The sequence below is a fragment of the Scardinius erythrophthalmus genome (genome assembly GCF_964197995.2).
Source record: "Scardinius erythrophthalmus genome assembly, chromosome: 3".
NCBI lineage: Eukaryota > Metazoa > Chordata > Actinopteri > Cypriniformes > Leuciscidae > Scardinius > Scardinius erythrophthalmus.
In genome coordinates, this window is record NC_138223.1 from 36353146 (window position 1) to 36377303 (window position 24158).

General features: G+C 37.1%; 1 protein-coding gene across 4 annotated transcripts in view; it reads left to right on the plus strand.

Annotated features, from left to right (window-relative positions):
* Positions 1–640: 640 nt before the first annotated feature.
* rnf24 (ring finger protein 24) overlaps positions 641–24158 on the plus strand; it is a 35736-nt gene continuing 12218 nt past the window's right edge. The window contains exons 1-5 of one of the 4 annotated variants that reach the window (XM_081360357.1): positions 641–1099; positions 3738–3791; positions 16506–16655; positions 22246–22288; positions 22694–22735. In XM_081360357.1, coding sequence (XP_081216483.1) covers positions 3775–3791; positions 16506–16655; positions 22246–22288; positions 22694–22735 — 252 coding nt within the window. In that variant the 5' untranslated portion in view covers positions 641–1099; positions 3738–3774. Of the gene's footprint in view, positions 1100–1897; positions 1960–3737; positions 3792–8393; positions 8528–16505; positions 16656–22245; positions 22289–22693; positions 22736–24158 lie in introns of those variants that run through there. The other 3 variants (XM_081360356.1, XM_081360359.1, XM_081360358.1) reach the window with 3 other exon arrangements.

Sequence of the window (24158 nt, forward strand, 5' to 3'; positions counted from 1 at the left end):
GTGTGTGTGTGTGTGTATATATATATATATATATATATATATATATACATATATATATATATAACAGATTATTATATTATATTATATTAGCCTATATTATATTATGTTATATTAGCCTATATTTTATTATTATACATTCTCTAAACTTGGAGAATTGGGTTTTGACTTGCAAGTTTATTAGGTTATTAATATATTATAAAATATGCCCTATTATATTATATTATATTATATTATATTATATAGGATTATATTATATTATATTGTATTATATTATACATTCTCAAAACTTGGAGAATTGGGTTTTGACTTGAGAGTTTATTAGGTTATTAATATATTATTAACTATTATATTATATTATATTATATTATAATTTATTATATCATATTATATTATTAGGATATTATCCATTCTCCAAAATGCTTATCGAATGAATGTAGGGTTGTAGGGTGTATTATATTATATAATATGATATAATGTATATTATAAGCAAGCATGCTAAATACACTACACTGGACACAAATTAAAAGCTGGATCTCAGGAGGATATAATGTCCATACAGTCTATGTAAGGAGGTTCAGAAGGAGTATGATCTGCCCCTCCCTCTCTGAAAGCATCCGCATCGCTCCCCTCAAACACACACACACTGGACTGACTCTCTCTCTCTCTCTCTCTCTCTCTCTCTCTCTCTCTGATGAAGGAGGAGGAGGGACCTGCTCGTGTCGTGAGCTACGTGCTGCTGAGTTCACATCCACCACCAAAAATCTCAATATACCACCCCATGCAGACGCATATCAGGAGCGCACACACTTCACTGGCACAGCCTTAAGCCACCTGGGAAGAGATTTGAGTTTTTGTAGATTTTTGTTTTACAAGCATCTGTGAATTTACAGCCTACGATGCTTGTGTTTATATGATTTCTGATTTGTTACCATCGCGCTCGAATTGCTGCAGATTAAAAGACGTGGTTGGTTTATTTATGGTTGGTTGTTAGAAAAAGGTTGGAGCTGTATTGCATTGAGGACGCGCTGAATTTGAGCTCTTTTCTCATCTGTTTGGGTTTGCGATCGAGCAGGAGGGAGGAGTGGCGGAGAAACGGCTGGTAAGTCTATAATACTACACCACATGAACAATTATGTTATGCACTATCATAAACAGACATTGTTCCATAGCATTATTTACTCCTCGAGTGCACTGATTAAAACGCGAAACCTAAACTGAAGGTTGAAATACATAAACTGATGTCTTGAAACGTTACTCCGCTAGCCTGCTGGTTAGCGATGTCCGGATCCTTAACGAATTATTCTTTTGAGTCGGATCCTTATAATGATTCGGTTGAGCCGTTTCACAATCGGTCTGAATCGGTCCGTGCGGCTCACTCTTGAATCAACTCGCCGACTCATTGAAGCGCCTCTTTCGAACATGTCAGATTCGTAATACGATATGTGTTAAAGGATTTGGAATAAAGCGAAAACTATGAAAGGTACTTTAAAAGTTAAATATTACATATGAATTATACTGGATATATTTTACCAAGCAACAAGAGTTGACTTTAATAAACAACACTTTATCTAAGAATGAATAAACCTTTCAATTAAGAGATTAAATTATATATTAGAGATTAAAATATGTAATTTAACGGAAATGGAAATTGCATTTAAATTCAACATGAAATGTATGTTAACACAGTTGGCTAATTACTGTGAAACCCTAGGGCGTACTAAATTACAATACTAGTTTTATTAGTTGGCTATCAATAAAATGTAACAACGTAATAAACAGTAATATGTGCTTACACAATGCTTTACTGGAACATATCAGGGACCACGGGATGACTGACTACGTCATAACGTAAAGGACGCTGAATCCCTTTTAACTGATTCTGTTTGAACGAATCGATTCGCAGAAATGATTTGGACTTCCCATTAATGTTGCAGATAGCAGGATGTCTTGTGAGCTAATGTAAGTTTTTTTAAGTGTTTAATAGCGGTTATAGACGTATAATGTTTATGTTAATTACTATTAGACATATGTGGTTTCGCTTCTACTTTCATTTCTCTGTATAGTCTCAGCAGAGACACTATCAGACGAATACAATTATAAATGGTTTAACTAATCGAATGCAATTCAAAACCACTCTGCCTCTGAATTTCAGCAGCACTTTCTTGTGGCCTTTTATCGGCTGTGTGTTAGTCTGACACTGCGACAAGCGCTTTTTTGCTGAATGCTCGTTCATTCATTTTGTGTTGTCAAACTTCTCGACGTCATAATGATAATAAAGAAAGCGCGTGGCGTGAGCAGAACGTTCTAGGCGCGTGCTGGCCTGACCCCAGCTGTTTGTTGTCCACGTGCTCCTGTTACACAATGTAAACACAATAGTAATCGGTGCACTTCATTATGAACTCCAGCGTTGGAGAATGTTTAGTAATGCTGCATTGACACTTTATTTAATTTTGCCTTGAGGTATTTTTACATTCAAATAGGCCAAGATTAAAATAAAATAAAATACAATTCATAGGTCTACGACTACGTCTATCCGACGATAAACCTGTATTTTGGGGTTTACTTTCTTTCTGGGATAAATTTTGTTTTAGTCGTTTTTTAGGGAAGAACTTATATCCATCTTATATTTGTCCTATAGTTATGCACAACTATAGCATGTTATTATTTGTATTTAACATTGTTTCACTTCAAATGTCCATGAGCCTATCAGAACAGACCTGAAACCCATTTTGGGTTGTGGACCACCACAATTTTGGGTTTGTTTTGAATTGTGAACCACTGATTTACCACTTATTTTTAAACTTTAGCATTGCCTCTGAACCTAAGAGCTCCAAAGAACAGAATTCTTCTTAATTTGGCATGGCGAGAAAAAAATAATTTACTTGTATTTCTCACATCATCAAGCATGCAGGTCTGGTCTCTGGTGTAATACAATGAGCTTTGCATGCTGTTTTTCAGTCTAGCTGGCTGAACGCAATGTACGGCATGTAATAAGAACTAATCAGGAACTTGTTTTTGTGCACAATGTCCAGAGATGTCAATTTGCCTTATGCCATTCTGGCTGCTTGGTACTAGACAATGAAAATAACAGCCCCCTCTGGTGAAGAGGTCAACATTGTGGCCTAATGTGGAGCAGTACTCCAAAACTATAAACATTTGCCCACAGTTCACTGTTGAAAGCAGTTTATACATGGGCAATTGACCCTCGAATCCATCTGTTTTCACTCTGCGTTCAGATACATGCAAGTTTATCAATATTTCAACATGCTGATGTTTAAACCCAAATAATAATTGATCATTTCTGATGTTTTTGCTTTGTAATCATGTACAAAATGCTTGTATGTTACTGTATGCTTATATAACTAACAAATATTCAGCTTTGCTAATATAACTTTGAGGTTACTTAACATGCAAATGAGCTGCTGAACTGATATTAGCCTGTCTTCGAGTCGTACATGAATCTTATGAATAGTCTTACACATGCCAGACATGACTCATGGGTCATTTGTGGGAAGTGTAGTTAATTCCAAGCCTAATTATTGCTTTCTAATGATAAGTCTGGAAATTGTTTTATTCAGGTAGAGTATGTGGTAAGTAAACGCATCATAATGAAGCGATTCGTCATCAGCTGGATTTGCATGTTTGTTCCCCTCAATACTCTTTTATGTAAAAAAAAAGAAAAAAAGATTACATAACTTTCAAAGACACAGATGTGAATTAGTCATCATGTTTTACAGGCTCCTGAATTCTGAATCCTGCCTAAAATCCACAAAGATGATATATCTGCCAGTGTAAGTGTTAACATAATGCTTTACAACATATTTGATAGCTGAGTTGTCTGGTCATCTAAGGTTAATTGATTATAAAGGAAATAAACCTGTCTCTCATTTGAATGATCACTCAGCTGAGATCGTTCGCCTACATAATGTCTTGTATCAAAAGACTGTTAGTCTTTTTAATGAACAGTTGCTCCAATATTTCCAGTATGTTTTTATAGATTCTTTGAATGAAAATCACTCTTAGAAATGCTGATTTTGTAGGAAAAGATATTTGTGTAATAGTAACACTGTACCTGTGTGCTTATTTGTGTATATACATGGCCACATGATGAACAGAGGATGAGAAATAAGACCAAAAGAAAGACTAGGGCAAAACAAAATACAAAGTTGTTTATGAGAAAGCCCTGTGGGGAATGTCGTCTGAGAGGGTAAATTAGGGGCAACAGCTGCTGGTGTCACTTCTACAACTTGTTTGTACCATCTCATGTTACCGTTTAAGCTCACAAGACAGGACACTTGCCCTCTTAGTTCATTTAGGATAATCAGATCCCTCATAAAAGCAAATGCAGATCTGTTCTCAAGTCAGTAGAACAAGCCAAATTGCACTTTCAGCACAGGAGAGCATTAGAGAGAATTATTGCAAGATAAGCTATTTGTTTGCGTGTACAGTATTCATTCTGGACATATAAATCTTCTCTCATCCAGTGCTTTGTGAACTCAGCAATGCATATTAACTTTGTGCTGGTTGACATAAAGTCATATGGGTTTGGTTTTTCTTCTCTGTCCTGTCTAATCCCACACCAGCAGCTCTACTTCTGCCTAAAGTGGATTAATTAGCTGTTGGACTAACACCATTGCCCTGGATTAAACACTGTGTATGGGGGCTTTCACACTGGTCCAAACGTGATTGTGCCGAATTCTGACCCCCACCAGGTCATAACCCCCCTGACCGAGTGTACGTTCACACGACAACAATGTACTAAAAACGGAAAAGTTTTTCCTTTGCTTTTTCGCATACTGCGAAAATGACTAAAAATGCTGAATTGCCAGGCCAGTTGTTGGCGAGGTCATTTTGTAAAGAAAATCGACACGCCTATAGACCTTATTCAAAGTAGCGCCATGACATGTATGAAACCCAGGCTGTGAGGGTTAGACTTACTGTGTTTTCAAGGGCATCCACTGAAAAAAGCTGTACAAAACTCCTAGATCACTTTTAATTTTCTACTTTTTGTCTACTGAAATTCCTAGGAAAGATATTTTTGCAGTGTTAATTGTCAGCAGAACAACCCAAAAACACATTAAAATACAACACACTGAAGAGATCTATGTCTATCTCTCTTAGCTTTCATTCCTGTTCTCGTAGCTTTCCATTCACAATACGCATTCGCGGGGCGTCTCTGTTTTCACAAATTCACGTTTTTGTAGATTTACGTGGAGACGATAACGATATCGTTTTCAAAAAACTTGCACTTTAAAACCAGTTTTCAAAAGCTTGTGTTTTCAGGCCCCCAAAACGCCATTGTCGTGTAAATGAACAGCCAAAATGCAAAACATAAAAAGTTTGAATTTTCTGGTAAAAAAATGGTGTCATGTTAACAGCCCCATAGGTTGGCTTAGGATTAGGTGTGGGGCTGGCTAGGGTATGGATTAGGCAACTAGGTAACAGCCTCAACGAGGGGGGTAATAATTCGGCACAAGACCGAAGCCCCCGCAGCGTTGGTCTGGTTTCACGCTTACTTGATTCTATTGAACCCTGGTGCATTTGCGTTCATCCTACGTCATCACAAAAGTGCATGGTGCATGATAGAAAACAGGACACGTGTCAATAAATAGTTTTTTGTCATTCATTTGGTCCTATTATGCGCAGCAGAGTGAATGACACTTGCTTTACTGTATGTGGGTGATTGGATTGCAAACAGACTCTTCTTATGAGTCAGCGAATTGCGAGCCATTAATTTGCCGTTCTGATTGCGCTCACTCACTGTGAATACACCGCAAGCTCACTCACTCTCGTATCCAAGATAAGTCATTACCACTGTCATCCTCTAAGTGATGTTTTACTAACAAAGTTCGGGAGGAGTTAACCTAATAATTAATCTAACTAACACGAGAGGAGCGCATTCAGTTAATCAACTCAGTTAACTCAATTAACGCTATATATACAGCAGCAGACTTACCAGACTGTTCATTGACAGTTTATCAGCATCTCTCCACCACCCCATCTCCTCACTTCTATTTCTAACTATTCCTATCACAACCGGGGGGAGTACTCAGGGTTCAGGACAAATTACGAACTCGGAGCCCTCCCTCCAGACAGCACACCAAATACACATAACCCTTACTATAATCTAATTATATGTAAGTGTGAACTCGTGAAATGCATTTTGTTGAAGTAATCATGTCGCCATCATCTAAAACTTACAAGCAGGTTACTTTACTTCCTGAACAAGTGTGCGCCTGAGTCCCATTGCTTTCACAACATTCACGCGAATCCCACCACAGTTCCAGTGCATCCGAGCTCAAACCACCTCCTACTCTTGGGTTCGGTACCACGGTGCGCTCCCAGGTCCGCATGACAGCTTACACATGACCAATTTTACATGCGAACCATGCGAAAGTTTAAAAGGACTGCCACTTTTGATTCATTTAACGTGTCCTTGCTGATATAAAAGTAATTCCTTAAAATCTCTCTTATACCAAAATATTGAATGGTACTGTGTAACATGGAACTTTGTGGCAAAGGTTTCTTTTACAAAGCACTTTTACAATGTCCACATTAATAGGATGACATGTACATGTACATAAATTCTATGTGTTGTGTGGTTAATTTTTGTTATTTATAAATTGCAAGGTATCTTGATTAATCTCAAGCTTTGTGAGTTTTCAACTCTGCAAGTTAGAGTTGCTCAAATGTCCTGTTTACACCTTGTATTAAGATAGGGCTGTCAAACGATTAATCGCGATTAATCGCATCCAAAATAAAAGTTAGTTTTTACATAATACATGTGTGTGTATGGTGTATAATTATTTTCTATATATAATACACACACATGCATGTATTTAAGAAATATTTGCATGTATATACTGTGTATATATATTTATATTATATATAATTTATATTATATATAAATATTTTATATATAAATAACACATTTTCTTAAATATATATATGCATGTGTGTGTATTTATATATAGAAAATAATTATACTCCGTACACAGACATAAATTATGTAAACACAAACTTTTATTTTTGGATGCGATTAATCGCGATTAATCGTTTGACAGCCCTATATTAAGATATGTTTTGGTCGATAAAATCACTAGTGGACGGCGCTAAATACAGGTATAAACAGGGTCTAAAACTTCACGAGGTCACACATCAAATTAACCAGAGTAAAGATTATGTGTATTTGGCGTGCTGTCCGGGGGGAGGGCTCAGAGCTCGGAATTACCCTGAGTACTCCCCCCGGTTGTTGTAAGAGTAGTTAGGACTAGAAGTGAGGAGATGGGGTGGTGGAGGATGCTGTTAAACTGTCAATGAACGGAGGTAAGTCTGCTGTATATACCTGTTAACTCATTGATTGGGTTGATTAACTAAATGTGCTCCACTCATGTTTAATTAGCTTTGATTATCTGAACGTGTTCCTCCCGAACTTTGCTAATAAAACATCATGCTTTGAGCTTGTCCACTTTCGACCACTTTGAGTCGAATGCGTTCGAACAGCATCAAAAGATCGCCTACTCTCCACCTACTGACCTAATGCGTAAACATCATGGGAAGCACCGGCCAGACAGAATTTAAACTTTGTCGACAAATCAAGATATTTGATTTGAAGATTAAAAAAAATACATATCAAGCACAATGTTCTCACAACATTGTTAAAGCCCATACATTTACCAGCCCATAGACAGACCCTGCCCTCAAACGAACTCAGGACAGAAGTGGTTGAAAGTGGACAAAAGATACAGATTAAAAAACACCAGATGTAAACGGGAATGTGTTTGTCTCGTCTACTTGTGATCCGATTGACAAAAACGTATCTTAATACCAGGTTTAAACAGGGCCAAAGAAGCGCCATCATTTTGGATTGAATAACGGGGAAAATGGTGAAAGAGTAGATTTATTCATCACACTGATAAGAAAAGTGTTTTTTTATGCTGATGTTAGAAGTCACTCTCTGACTATGTATTATTCTCTTGAGCTGAGTTGAAGCCTTTTGAAAGCAAGCTTTGTAATTTCAAGTTGTTGTTTTTTTTTTTTGGCTTAATTGTGATTTTGACTGCTACTGTTGACAGTTCTGCAAGACCATCAAATCTTGTTGGGTACTATATGTAAGAAGAGATATTAAACTCATGACCACACATTCTCACTAACCTGGCACAGACACTGTCAGGACCCACACCACTCCCCTTACAAAACTGGAGGCCCTCTAGTTTTGTTGTAATATTAAGTTTCAAATGTGCAACTGGGATAGCCAGGGCTCAAGGCTCAGTGGAAATTTCCACTTCAGATTCAGACAGCAGCCTTTGTTCTGGTGCAGGGGCTTGCCACAAGCCGCTGGAAATTGGCTTGGGACTTTGTTGTGAAAGAGTGCAAACAGAGCTTTTTCCAGACACGAAAAATAGACAAATGATGATAAAAAAGAAAACAATCTAAGGTCTCAACTTCTGGCAAAGCATGTTCCTGTTTTAAAGGTCTCCAGTGAATAGAAGGATATTGGGCAATTCAACTTTCTCAGCCATTAACGGTCAGTAGACTATACTTTTTTTTTTTTTACGCAGAATCATGTGCATTGCATAATAATTTTGCTTTCCAACGCCCCTTTTTACTGACAGTCATCAGGGATTATAAATATCAAAACTAATATTCCTAATATAGCCCTATTAATCATGTTTGGAGTCCAGGTGTTTGTTAAAAGGGAACGATTACCCAATTATGCTCAGTAGGGGCATGTTGACAGGAAAAAAAAACACTGTTTTACAGTTCTGAAGCCTTGAGATATTGAGCTCCTCCTTTGATGGTGGGGGGTAACAACTACCCTCCCTATGATGGAAGATTCCCAGAATTACTCTGTGAGGAGTCGTCTTTCTGCTTGAGCGTGTTCCCATGAGGAAATATGAGTTTTAGCTATAAGCATAGGTGGGTTATAAAAGCAAGTATTCATGAGTGTGGCATATCGATTTTTATGGGAGTTACACAAGTGTGTCATGTTGTTGAAGGGTGGTGTCATTATGAGTAGTTATTTCTCATAATGTGTCATTATTTGTCTTGTTTTGTTGAATGGATTTTACGGTCTCAAATAATTTACGTAGCGGAAAAATTATATAGTTTATCTTTGTTACAAAAGTGATCTAATGTCTGTCTTCCTAATGTTTTAGGAAATTATAGGTACACTATTGGTTTGATGCAAAAAAAAAAAAGAGCTAGAAAAAAAGAAGCTAGATGACCAGTATACTGATTTTTTTCCAAATCTAAGAATCAAGGATCCTATATAGAAGGCAATACCAAAAATGCACTTTGAAAAGGACACTTTTCTAGAAAGTTCGCTTTGGCAGACTGTTTTGAAATCCCAAAATTTACTCCAAACTCTGATTTGGTTCGAAATGACATCACATCAGTTCTTTCTTGGATTTCTCTTGAAGTATATATCCAGTATGCCCAAATTTGTCTTGAGCTATGCATGTATGCATGACTATTGCACTATTAGCTTAGTGACATGCTGATGTCAAACTCTATTGGAATCAATTGTGAGTTGAGTGTTTCCTGTGAATAACATGTAAAGAGCACTATTGGTGTGACATGCAAAGCACTTATTTTGATCCTGAAAGGCAGTTAGAATGCTGCCTTAGGTTCAAATGTTGACATTTTAATGTAATTTATATATAGGGCCTATAATAAGATTGGGCCACTCAATGGATGTGTGAAATATCTGCATTAAAGTATGCCACTGGGTCCTTAGCTGCCAGACAACGTAAGAGAGGTCATTATAAAGGTGTGTACTGATGGTCTGCTTCACTAGGTTTCACTGAATCACTGGCTATGCAAACACTTTAGCAATCAGGGTTGTGCATAGAGTGTGTAATTATAGTTCTCTTTACAGCAATAAATGCTTCCTTTTGCGTCTGTGTTGAGTGTCAAAGTGAGACATGACTCATGAGCACATTTGAAAGTAAAGTTAAATACCAGAAAGTTGCATTTCCTTAGATTGTATGGAGAATTGTCTTGGTAGCTTAAAGACAGAAAGAGAAAGTATCTTATATTCTATTCCCAAAATACCCTGGTGTTTTTTTTGTTGTTGTTGTTTTTTTGTTTTAACCTCAGAAGGATTTTTTTTTTTTGCTCTTACTGGTAACAAACATGGACATTTACTTGGGTTTACACAATTTCCAGCTTTTATATATAGGATGACCTTGTACATAGTAAAGACTTTTCCAGAAAACAGTTATAGGATTGTGGTTTTTTCTCTCTTTAATGGAATTGATCATAAATTACAGCTCTTCTCTTGTAAACCATGTTGGCTGGTGTGGCCTGGTGGTTTGGCTTTAAACCAAACAGATAAATAATCTGCTAAATGACAACTGGTTAAAAGTAATTGTGAAACATAATCTATCCAATTATGTGAACTCAAACGCTGAATAATTGTTAGCTAGCTGAATAGCTATTATTCAGTTTGGCTAGCTATACTTGAATAATATCATTCAGTTTAAAGGCACGGACATTTGAAGTTAACTAATTGTCCTAGTAAATACTGATGTTTTCTAGTATTCAGGCCTTAAAATGAACATTTCTTGGGTTGACTGCACAATATATTTCTAAACTTTGTACATAAAACCCTGCATTACATTTAAAGTTAGCAGCCTCCTCAACTTTTCTCTTTTTACAGAACGCTGAAACGAAATTGTATTTTAACGCTAGATTATTTATAACCAGTGCCGCCTTGAGTGAACCTTACATACATTTTCCCCTGACAGTTGTCATGGGCGCACTGAAAGTGTCACTATGTCGATTTAGCATTGGATAGATACCAGTTGTGACCTACAGAAGTGAATGATGACCAGACAGATATACTTTGACTTTGACACAAGGCCTGCATTGACTTCAGCTGGGAGAATTCAATGTATGCGATGAACGCACACCATTTTTTACCCACTCTGCTGGTGGGTTGTGCTCGCTTGACTTTTCCTCTGTTGTCTGGGATACTATATTGTTCACATCGGGGCACAGTAGGTTTGGAATTACGATTAGAGCTTAGCTAACGCGCATAAATTGGAATGTGACATTTTGCCCTATGATCTTATGTAATAATGTAAAGTGTATATATATATATAAAGAGAGGGAAGATGTAGAACAACAGACTAGTTGATACTTCTCCAAAAGCGGAGACATTCTATTTTATTTCTCTTCTGCAAAGTGTGGTATCTTGTCTAATATCAAATTTCGCATTAATTTGTTATCTTACTTGGAATTAAGGTATAGCCATATTTACATAAAGTCTAGACATGATGAAAATACTTATTTGGCTCTTTTTGCTTCTTGGGTGGTAAAACCACAATGTTCAACCACATTTGCATGTAATACCAAGAGATCAGAGCTGAATCTTAGAAATGATATTTTCTGACCTTGGACCTATGTGTAAATGTATGCAGAGTTCCTACATCTCTGGCTCACTCTTGCTCCTGCATCTCACTTGGCAGAAGAAAAGCACTTCTTCTGCTCTTTTACTCTTCTGGCAATATTATTTTACTCTGAGATATTTGGTTAAAACGTATTTATTGTTATGTTGTATACTATCAAATGCTGATTATTACTTACACATTTATCTAAATATTCATTGTTCTATTTGTATTATTCATTTTATTTTTTACTTATAAATACTTGTTCATCACTTCTCTGTCTGACTGGATCTCACTGCATTACTCTCCAATATTGTTTTCGAGTAGCAATCATAGATATGTACCAGTGCTGTGAGAAAGTCATCTTGTGGAAATAGGTTTTTTTTTGTATTTTATTTTTTTTTAACAAGGGTCCTTTAAGTACTTTGTTATAGTTCAAGTGCACCAGTTGGGCTATTGAGCCTTTTTTGACACTTCTCACTGAAGCTGAAGGGAAATAAAGTAGGTGGTGAATAGGGCCCTATAGAGTAGGTTTTGTTGCTTTGTTTTATTAAAGCCAAAAAGTGCTTTACTGCTTAAGTGCACATGGTTCACTGTAAGTGAATCATTCTGTATAGTCAGAATCCTCTTTTAAGCTTAAGAGCTTTCTTTTTATAACCCATCTCAGTATATTAAGGATTGTAAAACGCAACAAATTTTGAATAAGTAAGGGCCACTCCAGTTTTACTCTGCACTTCCTCTCAGCTCTGAGAGTGACTCCATGCGCTATTGAAATGCTTTTCCTCTTCAGTGGAGGTAAAAATACCATTTGGCAGTGTTGTAACGGCAAGCTGAGCATTGCAGAATGACCTTGTCTGGTCAGTTCGGTGACATAATGGGAAGTAGGGGTGAAAAGGGACTTGATATTGCACCCTGTGGTATAGAAGATAAAAAAAAGAAGCTGTTAAGTTTTACTTCCCTTCTTTTTGGATTGTAGCAAAGGCCTGGCAGACACTTCAAAAAAACCCTTTGAATTTTGGGTTGTTTTCCACAGCAGGACAGTGGCTCCGGGATAACATTTGGTGTCTGAGACGCTCTTGCCCAGCAGAAGTTGGTGTGTGAAACTGTCACTCCGGTATTCAAGGGGGTTTCCTTCACGGTGTCCCCGTTGCGACCTCTGCAAGCTTTCCCTCTTCTCACTTTTGAGAAGTTGACATGCTTTTAGACCATCTGATCGGCTCACTATCGGAGATTCCCTTAGCAGACAAGGGTTCATGAAACTTACAAAACTTTCTTACTTTGGCCATCGAGAATGAGACAGGAAGGAAAGATGTGTACTGCTCATTTAAGAAACATTTTCTTTGAATCACAGGATCACATTTGGGGAAAAGCTATGTGCGAGAGCCAGTTTTGTTTGAATGGGGTTTTCTTTTTTCTTGCTGGAACAAACTCATACCAAAGCAAAATTGGACAAGGAAAGCAAAAGCGCAGACAATACGTGCAGAAATTAGTTTGAAACCCTGTCGGATGAAAACAATACTGTGACTACATTCATTAAATTGTTTTATTGCTTCAGTTTGCTACGTAAAAAAGTAACTGTGTTTGAAACAGCAGCAGACATGTGCAATTACTGGATAAATCATATTTATTTATACTGATAACAGCACAGCATTTGAACTCATAAATTGCTTATTTTGCTTTTCAGTGTCTCAGTGATGAGACCTTTTCAACAATACATGACACGACTGTCTGATCTGTATGATGCTTTTACCAATTCCCATTTGTTATTATGATCATATTTCATAAAGTAAAGTAAAAGTGTCGGCTATTGTATCGGTCAAAACGAGCTGTTGATTATTGGTTATTATTGATATTGGCCCAGAATTTCAACATCAGTTCATACCTAATGATTGTGGTGGATTTTTTTTTACCTATCCAAAACCATTTGTGTACTCAGTTTGCCCTCATTATGGTTGATAAACACAAATTTAACTTGGAATGCTGTGATTGTTAACTGGGGTGAAATTGATGTTTTAACAAATGCATACTTTGTCTCCTTGTCTCTGAGCAGCTCACTGTAGCCTGACTTTGACCCTTCTTTAAATTGGAGGCAAACCAATTAGAAGTAGTTGAAACCGTTTTTGCTCACTTATTATCAGCAATGAATACCTTGTCTGATACTGAGAATCTTAGTATATAGAGATTCTTAGCTTAATTTTTAGCTCTCTATTTGTTTGTTCAGGTTAATGTTTCACCAGTCAAAACAGATATGTTGGTGCAAATATTCTCTACAGTTCTGTAAGATATTTTATCAGAAATATCCTCGAGATCTCAAACATTTGAACAGTAGTGTATACTTTTTCTCATGGTACTAGTAGATACTTTACCCAGTTTTGTCGCATGGGCCGCATAATGACTGCAGTGTTTTGTTGAATATGTTACAGAGGCTGCTGTTTTGGGTTATTTGGTTATTTTATTATTATTATTATTGGCAGAGCTGGTTGAAAGTTACGTTATTTTTGTTTGATTAAAAAAGCGACATTTTTTGTTAGCAAGTAATCATTCAGCAACATTAAAATGAATAAATTCCTTCTTTTCCCAAATTACACTTAGTGCCAAATGACACTTAAAAGAAGGATCGTCTGCAGCCAGCGGAGCCTCTCCCAGTCTTGAACCCAACCCCCTCATTCTTTTAATATGCAGGTCCTTCCGGATTCTTTTCCATGTCCTGAACTTGTGGAATTTTCCAAAGGACATGTATCGTTGTGTTTGAGGGCATTAAGATGTCAATAAGCCTGTATGTTTGGGATATGTGACATAAACCGGGCCAGTATAGCTCAGGCGATTAATGCATGTAAAGCAAGATAATGGAATGGGGAAGAGCAGTGAACCGTATTTTGCCACAGGGGCAAAATGGCATCATGGACTCGACAGATTCAACCCTCCAACCTAGCCAATAAAACAGTACTGTTTACTAGTAAGCCTATGGGATGTTGTTATTGAAATAACAGAGTTTGTGTTAAGCCAGCTGGTCATTGATTTTCTGTTTGGATATTTACCCTCATCTGTCAAAAAGCTTTGCATGCTGTAATGAGACGGAGAAGGAAAGTAAACAATCTGTTTGTGGTCAGCAAGAATCTGGGTGAAAGTGGGAGCGCTTCTGAATGTGTCAAAGGCCCTCACATTCAGACAGGTCCAGGATATCAAATGTTTATAGGGAGACTAAAACTCCAAGTATGTCTGTGAGAACAAAGTATGATGGATAACACCCAGCTGTGTTGTGATGTTACATCACACAGTGGTTCTCTACCTCCCCCTTTGTTTACACACACAGTCTCACATGTGGCTTTACTTGAGTTTTATCCTAAAGGCATGCCCAGACATGCCCGTATTGGGGGGGGAGTAACATCCGGAATGCCCAGTGAAATCTCTTACTCTCACACACATAAATAAACAAAGACCCATGCACACACATACACACATTTTTGTTCTTAAATAGTGGTGGCGATCTGCTATTGAGCCCAGTTGTTCTTAAATCAAGATATCCTAATAACTATTATACATTTAGTTTTTGAGCGGTTTGCTACTTTCAATTCTATTAAGGTGGGAACTTTCTTTTTACTTGTAGGCCATACTTGTTGTTTTATACTGAGTTTATGATATTTTCTTCTGTATCTCCTAACCCTACCCCTAAAGCTCACAAAAAACGTTTAGCATTTTTATGTTTTAAAAACATAAAATACTAATACTAATGTAACTAGTACTAATACTCAATACTTAACTAATACTAATACTCAATAGATATTACTAGAACACTTTCCCCAGTTGATCAATCATAGTACATTAAAACAATTGTTTTGTATTGCAATTTGTCTGAAATTTAATTAGATAATGAAATGAGTCATTATCTAATTTGCATACATATGCACTAAATTGCATACATTTCGTGAGCTTAGAATTATAAGGTTCTATCTCCGTTTAGGGTAGTTCCGAGATATTGAGCATCAAAGTTTTTACATCCCAGCTGGCAAAACTGAGATGGAACCTTTTTATTTTATTAATAGCTACTAACAAAATATTTTTTTACAAAAATAACACCCCACAGGCATTAATAAACACCTAATGGATCAGATTATGCCAAAAACTCAATTTCGACCAAAAGTGGAGATAGAACCTTATAATTCTAAGCTCACGATTTTCAGAACAGAAATCTAAACATTGAAAAATGCAAGCTCAAAATTCTTGATTATTATTATTATTATTATTTTAAATTGTAATATTTTACTGAGGGGATTTTGAATAGCTCATTTTATCACACCAAAAATATGAAACTACTGTTAACAGTCAGAAAATAACAATAAATCATTTTTAGGCATAGAATTTGAAAAATAATGAAACATTTGAAACATTTGGTCTTCACAATGTTGGAAAAAAGCAGTGGCCTTCTTTTTTGTTTTACTTTCTTTTAATGTAATGTCATTTTGTTTGACATTTAGTTTTTTTAATACATTGAAATTAAAATTCTAAGTGTCCAAAATACTTTCTAGTGTGACTGTACTCAAGCCATTCCTGAATTTAAGTTTCGGCAAGAAAAGTTTTTCATCATTCTGTTAGCAATTTTGAAGGGTTTATTTTGATTTATTTTTCCAGTCAGAAAATGAATATATTAAATATATAAAAAAACATGCTCATAAAAGACCAAATCAAAGCTGAGCTGACTCTCAGTAGATTAGTTAACACTAATTTCCCACAGATAGACAGTGTGGGTATTGCTTAATGGCTCCTGCAGGACCAATGTTCTCAAGCTCTCTCCACTGGAATATTACATGCACTGCCCAATGCACAATTTAAGGCATTAATGAGTTGATTCATTGGTTTGTTGTTGGGTATAATATGCAGTTGTTGTGGAAACAGTCTAGAAATCAAGCCAAGCCACATATTAAATCACAATCATATTGATGAGAACATATGCTTATACGTGCATCTGCACAAAGGGTGATTATTTTCTTTTGCGTTTTGAGGTGGACTAATGGGCATGTGGTCTGCTAGCATTTACTCTAGCATTTAATGTTGTGATCAATGAGCCTCTCTCTGATGTTTCTTTGTCTCTCTTCTCTTTCGTTCTCTGACCAGGTTATCCATGACCTCAGATTTACAGCATTACACTTTCAGGATGCCGAATATAGGGTTTCAGAACCTTCCCCTCAATATCTACATTGTTGTCTTTGGGACAGCCATTTTCGTCTTCATCCTCAGTCTACTCTTCTGCTGCTACCTGATTCGGTAAGACCACCTGGCTCTTCTATGTGTGCAGCAGCAGAATGTGTTTGAACAAGCCTCAGAATGCCATACATTTGCTTATTTATCCTCTTCAGTCAGTTACAGGGTTTGAATGTCTTGATCTAATCTCTAAATACTCAGGTGTTTAATTACAACAGTTCCATTTTGTAGCCTAACACAATTAAGTGTAATTTGCATCATGATTTGTTAGGAAATTCTTGAAAAATGCAATCAACCCAGTATGTGCAAGTGGGTGTTGTTGGAACCATGGTGCACTGATGTTTATCTAGACAACTGTTGAATGCACCAATGCCCAAAGGTAAAACGGAAAATGGAAGGGAGTTTAAAAGACTTCTATGAGAGGATAGAGGAGAGCTGACAGATGGTGGTGGAACAGAGATGTTCCCTTTCATCTTCACACCGTGTCCATTCCATGTGGGGCAGCTTTTATCATGCTCACTTTGAAGGCTGAACCAACTCTGAATTTCAGAGCCATGCTTTAATTATTAGTGGCTGCCCACTAATAGGGTAGGGATAAATGAGCAACTTCATTGAATTCCTTGATATATAATAGGGATGTTCACTTTTAGTCTTAGAATTAGCCTTGTTAAGCCATGGGTTCCCTCAGGAAATTTGGATTTAGGTTTGGATTTATGAGTAAAATAAGGTCTGCGGTTAACATTTACTTGAAGAGACTTTCCTGATTTGATTTACGACATAAATTACACACAGTCATACCGTAAGGGAAATTTGTTTAAACTATAAATTCCATTGAGACCATGGCAAATTAGCCTTCAAGGTTGGTCTGCAAACCATGTCTTTATGACATGCATGAACAGCTCCACTGCAATGCAGCATTCCTTAAAAAACAATAATAAGGACAACAAGGTAACTGTATCTGTGCGTTCACACTGCCGCCGACGGAAAGCGTCAAAGTGGCCGGAAGTCATTAATTTTCAATGCGAGTCGGCGGCGAGCTCCGGCGAGGGCGGCGCGGCGCTTCTTGGACGGCGAGAGTGGCGAGAAGAGTTGAAGTCAGGTCATCTTTATGGTAATGAGCTATGACGCAGTTCGGCGGCAACCAATTGGAATGTAGAAGTCCTCCGCTTGAGGGGATTCCAGAGAACACAGTCAAGTAATTCGATGTACGTCAGAGTGTCCGCGCATCTTTCTGCGGCATCGTTGGCAGGGCGGCAAGAGCGAATTTTGCCACTCTCGCCGGCGGCGGTGTGAACGCACAGTATTTGAAGAAAGATTACTTGTGCCTGAAATGGTTTTTATGTGCGTGTTCGATGCACTAACAAAGCTTTTCATGAAGAGTGAGAATGTTAGGTTGAACTTTACAGGAGCTGCTCAATAACTTGAAGGACATTGATTAACTTTTCTAGTGAGAATGAACCTGGTAATGATAAAACAACCAAACTGACCACTGATGCTTTATTGTTTAAGAAACTCTCCATTCTCCATGAGCTACAGAGCTGCTGTTATCCAGTCAAATTTGCTATGTGGTCATTCTTAGCAGTATATATACTGTAGCTTTAACGTGCAGTTGAAACGTGTAGCATCTCTTACTTAAGACAGTGAGAACCAGCAGCTCTCATCCAAATTCAGCCTAACCAGTGGGGGAGATGGTAAGTTCCTTCACAGTTATTATATACTAGTTCTGTTTTATTTGACTTTGTCTCCCCCTTACTGTTTTTTCAAATGTGTAAGCCTACATGTATTGGTAGCCTTTATAGTCTTATATTATTAGTCTCAACAATGAAAACACTGGATTCTTGAATGAAAAACTGTCAGATTGCCAAATCATCTATAAAAAGAGTTTGTATTTAGCCCAGATTCCAGACTTCTGAAGATGCAGTCTCCCTTGCATTAGATCACACATATTCATAACTTCCTCATTAAATTAACCAGCAAGCATTTGTTATGCCCCCATTACAAAAACAAGCATACAATTGCCCTGAAAACTATTTGGACACTTTAGGCACACTTAAAATTCACTAACATCATTGCATTAAATAACAAAACGTCAAAATATCTTGCATTTGTTTTAGATGACTGCACAAGCACGTTTTTTTTTACAAAAGTATGTTTGTTAGGTACAGTAGGGCCACTGTACATCTGAAAACCAGCAGACGAGAAAGGAAATGACAACAATTGCAATTTCAGCAAGTACCGAAATAGTAGGCTACCATTCTACCTAGCTGCATTTTTCATTATATTTTTAGCAAGCTATTTTTCACCTCGATATATACAGTACCTTCAGCATCATTGAAACAATAGGCAAGAGGCTGGAGTGCTTATTCTCAGCTTTTTACATTTAACAATTGCTTTTGACAGGATGGAGATGTCCCTACTGAGAAGACCAATATATGCTGTGTTTTGAATGCTGGTCTCCAGCATTGGATATCTGTGAGCTTGTGTCCGCAACAGGCTTCTTACTGGACTGGTTCAGTCAAAAAATGGAAATGAAAATTATGGCATTTATTTAAACTCTTGTCATTCCTAACCTATATGACTTTCTTCTAAGGACTGGGAATGTCAAGTCCAAAATAACAAATACTCAGTCTGACCTGGCCACTGTGCTTAACCGATGACTATATAGACTTACATTTCAGCCTTTTCTACACCAAACAGGCTTCAAAAGATTTGGAATATAATTGTATGGACCACAAGTAAGATACTTTTGCGAACATTTTACAATAAGTTTTAATTTATTAACATTAGTTAATGCACTGTGAACTAACATGAACAAGAACATTTTTATTAACTAACATTAATAAAGGTTAATAAATTCTGTAATAATATACAGTATTGCTCACTGTTAGTTCAAATTAGTTAATGCATTAACAAATTAAACCTTATTGTTAAGTGTTACCATACTTTTATAGTTTGAAAACTCGAACGCTCCAGTCCCATGTAATTTTAAATGCATGCATTGAAAAAGATGACCAGCACATTTTTCAAAAACGTTTCCTTGCATTCCATGTAGGGGAAAAAGTAAGTTGTTTGGGTTATGAAATTATAATGGGGAGTAAATAATGACAGAATTTTCCTTCAGCTAACTTAACCAACTAGTTTTAGCTTTAACAGTCCACCAGCTTGACAAGCACGAAGTTGGTCTTCCCAGCAGGGACTTAAGTGTAAAACATGCTTTCGTTTTGAAATCGTGATGAAATGATTGAGATCTGTGCAGATGGTCTCTTGACCTCTTTAGTTGTTGAAATAAACTGCTATTTTATCATGAAAATCAAAGACTTGAATCAAGGACCACCAGATTGTAGAGTCGTGCGACTGTGTGGATTTTCAGTGTGAAAGATGAGGGAGTCGTGAGCTCAAGTGGACCTGTGAAGGACGTCGTGATTCTGAGCAAACACACGCAGTCGCACGTAGCAGCCATGCACCAGCTCCGACACACAAATGTGAAATGCCCCTGTGACTGGCGAACACACACTTAGAGAAGAAAAGAGATGGGTGGGTGGGTGTTTGTCTGGCACAGTCATCCTCATGGGAAGAAAATCGAAATTCACACACACGTGTGAGATTGAGCACTCAGTGTGACATTAATAGCTGTACCAGTTATATTACAATGCAGGGAAATGGTCACAAGGTGGTTTTCAACCTGATGAATTGTAACGCCTGCCTAATGGTGCGTTAGAAATCGTGCCTGTAGTTTGTCAAACAACAGTTCATCTTCACTTAGCCCACCTCAGGTCAGGAAGCAGACTGAGAGATGACTAGCCGATTTAGCAACATAAATATCTTGATATTTTGAAATCCCTATACGTGGTGATCATACTTTTGCTTTGAAGAATGAATAGTCCATGATGACTACTTTCATCCGGCCACAACAGACTTTAGAACTGAACAGTTCACACAGAACTTTTTTTTGCATTTCACTGCGCTAGACGGGTGTGTTGCACTCGTGTATTTTGCAATATCTGACTCATGATACAGCATTCTAAAAACACAGCGCATAAGTTAAAAAATTCTACTTTAAAAAAAAGTGTCTCTAGACCTTTTAAATGCAAAAACTGTTATGTGATAATGGCCTTTTAGACATCAACATTAGTGGTTTGTTGTTGCAAATTGATGAGTATAAATCACAAAAAATGTCCTGAAGTACCCATAAATCACTCTTCCTCACCTCTAAATTCCTCCAAAGGGAGTATCTGCTCCTTTATCTGCATGCTGGTCTCTTTCAGAATGTCAGCTTCTCTCATTTTTTTTTTTCACATCTAGTCCCTTGAGACTTTTCTGAACAAATCTTAGCTTTAATGAACTATATTAATTTCTGGATCTGATTGTAAAATACTGCAATATTGTATGTTTTGTTAACTTGTGTCTTTCCTTTGTACAGGAAGTAATATTGGTCAGGTCTGCAATATTGTTGTTTGTTGTTGTTGCTGAATTAATTGTCATAGCTTCCATAGAATTTAATATAAAGGGTTTCAGAAAAACAAACAATCATAAAAGGCCAAGATGAATGCCTTCTGAAGCTACTATTACTGGACTGTTACTAATGTTCTAACAACCCTACGAACATAAAATAAGCTTGAGGCTAAACATAATGTATAGCGTTTGCTGGTTTTCCTTAAATAGCCTTTTTCTTACACTAGAGACTCTTCCATCATGCCTGACACATTCCAGTTATTTTCCATCAAGGTTCCCCTCTCTCTCTCTCTCTCTCTCTCTCTCTCTCTCTCTCTCTCTCTCTCTCTCTCTCTCTCTCTCTCTGTCTGTGACACACCCACTTGCTCAAGATCAAAATAGTGTTCAGTGTAGACTGTTCATTGCTTGGCTGCCTCCACTTCTTGAGTTCATGCCAAGCGTATCTGTATATAGTAATTTTAAAGGGTCTGGCACCGGTCTGACAGTCACACTCGGTAAAGCAGTGCAGCGGTGTGAGTGGGTAATGCCTGGGCAGTTTGGTTCAGACAGGCTGTTAAAGTCTGGTCAAGCTTAATGAGACAATACAAGACCTAAATCACCCTGAAAGACTCTAAAGATAGTTTAATCATACCAAGGCAGCTCAAAGCACTGCTAGAACTGGACGAGGCCAATGTCAAAGGAGAGGAAGTTAAAACGAGACATGAAAAGTCATTTGAAAGTGGATGGCAATGTATTTAGCAGATTGATTTTTTTGATTAAGCTCAAATGTAGTGGATACAATTTATACTTTGGTGGCATCCAGTGAAAAATGTAACTTAGCAACACATCAAAATACACTTTATATGAAATATGTGAATTGGTTTTTTGTTTAAAAAAAGCTTTTTAAATGATCAGCACAGCTAAAGTTATGCCTTATGGGGATTGAAGTCTACAATTTGTCAAATTGTGACTGAAAAATAAGATCCAGGCATGGGTTGACCATATACAGCTGGAATATATAAACAGAGGTCCAGAAGCACAATGCATTTTTCACACCCAACAAAACCCATTGGAATTTAAAATGGTCTGTGTTTAGTATCATGGTTTAACTCAATGATTTTGGCCTTTGTTTGTATATAGTTTGGTATCATGATTGTCTCTCCAACAAAATGTTGAAAATGTTGTCACTCTCTGAACTAAAACAAAGATTTCTTTTGCCTAGGTTACGGCACCAGGCACACAAAGAGCTCTATGCATACAAGCAGGTAAGCTGCTATTCAAACACTTTACTGTGTTGTATAAATGTACATTATTTACTGCATGATTCAAATTGGGTGTGAATGTGAGGGTTTCTGTTACTTTTTCATGCAATTTCAAAAGTTTCGGTTATAGAGTCTCCAAATTGTGATACTCTAGAGCAGGGATCAGCAACTCCGGTCCTGGAGGGCCACTGTCCTGCAGAGTTTAGCTCCAACCCTAATTAAACACACCTGAACAAGGCAACCAGTGTTTTCAGGATTACTAGATAGATACAGGCAGGTGAGTTTTTATCAGGGCTGAAGCTAAACTCTGCAGGACAGTGGCCCTCCAGGACCGGAGTTGCTGATCCCTGCTCTAGAGCCTTACTCTAAATATATTAATTACTAATTAAGTTATTTTTTCGTTTACAGGTTATTCAAAAGGAAAAAGTCAAAGAATTAAACTTGCATGAGGTAGGAGTTCCTCCTTTCATCCATGCATCCATTTAAAAAAATAAAATAAAAATTTGTGGCCAATAACATACTTGATGTTTCAGGCAAGAGGTTAAATATGTGCTGATATGTGGCATATGAGATTTAAAGGACATCTTTGAGTTTCACTCTCTTCATGTTTAATAATAGCATGAGCATATGACGTTTAACCTTCACCAGTTCGTACATGACCACTATAATGTTGCTAGTGCTAATAGGCCAGACTGACTTCATATGTGAGTGCTAATGAAATGGTAGTGACAATATTGAGGTGTGAGGACACCAATGCTCATGTTGAAAGCCCAAACTCTCCTGATATTCCTGAAGCCCTTCTCTCCCCATTTCGGTTTCTAATAAGAGCTCATTGTCAAGGAATAGTTTCTACTTTTAGGTAGTTATATTTTTAGCATCATGGCTAAAGCTGGATATTCAAGCAGCTATTTTAACCAGACAGTAATATTTCTCTTCTGGCTGTGGATGTGCATGGATACCATGTAATCTTTAAGCAAAACAATGGCAGCATTGTGTTGTGCTGAGCTGAGTTATGTTTTGTTGGAAAGCTCATCCTCGTGTCACGTCTGGCTTTGTTATTTATTTTTATTTGCATTTGATACAACAGCAATTGCAAGTTTTATGCATGGTGCAAGTTTGTTCAACAGCAACTCTGTTCAACATTTTATCTGGGTAAAGAACACAAAGTTCTCACAGCCACTGTATTTTTATCCAACACTAGAAGTGCTAGAAATGTCATTAATATTAACAGCGCTGTCAGTGAATTAATATTAGTCATTTCTTTTGAAACATTGCCTGAAATGTGTTAGCACTGCCCAAGAAGTGCCAAGCAAATGTCATCCGCACTTGTAAGCACAGTTTATTATGGTATTCTACATGGTTTTTTTGCCAGCAGTCATGACACTCATTTGTCAGACTCAAGGTTTTATAGTTGATATTGACTTTTTTCACAAATAGCTTTTGGGAAACACTTTCATCCATGAGCCTGATACTTGCTTTCCCCGCCCCCCAAAGATGTTACCATTTCCACATTTGCAGGTGTTTCCATCTAGGGCTGAATGATATATAGAAATTATCAAAATATCGCTAATGTACAGTTCATCTCGCGATATAGGTAACACTTTAGTTTAGAGTCCAATTCTCACTATTAACTAGCTGCTTATTAGCATGCATATTACTAGGGTCTTGGCTGTTTATAAGTACTTATAAAGCACATATTCTGCATGACCATAATACTACATCCATTAATCCTACCCAATACCTAAACTTAACAAATACCTAACTAACTATTATTAAGCAGTAATAATGAGTTTATTGTGGCAAAATGTAGTTAATAGTTAATTAATAGTGAGAATTGGACCCTAATCTAAAGTGTGACCATAATATGCAACTA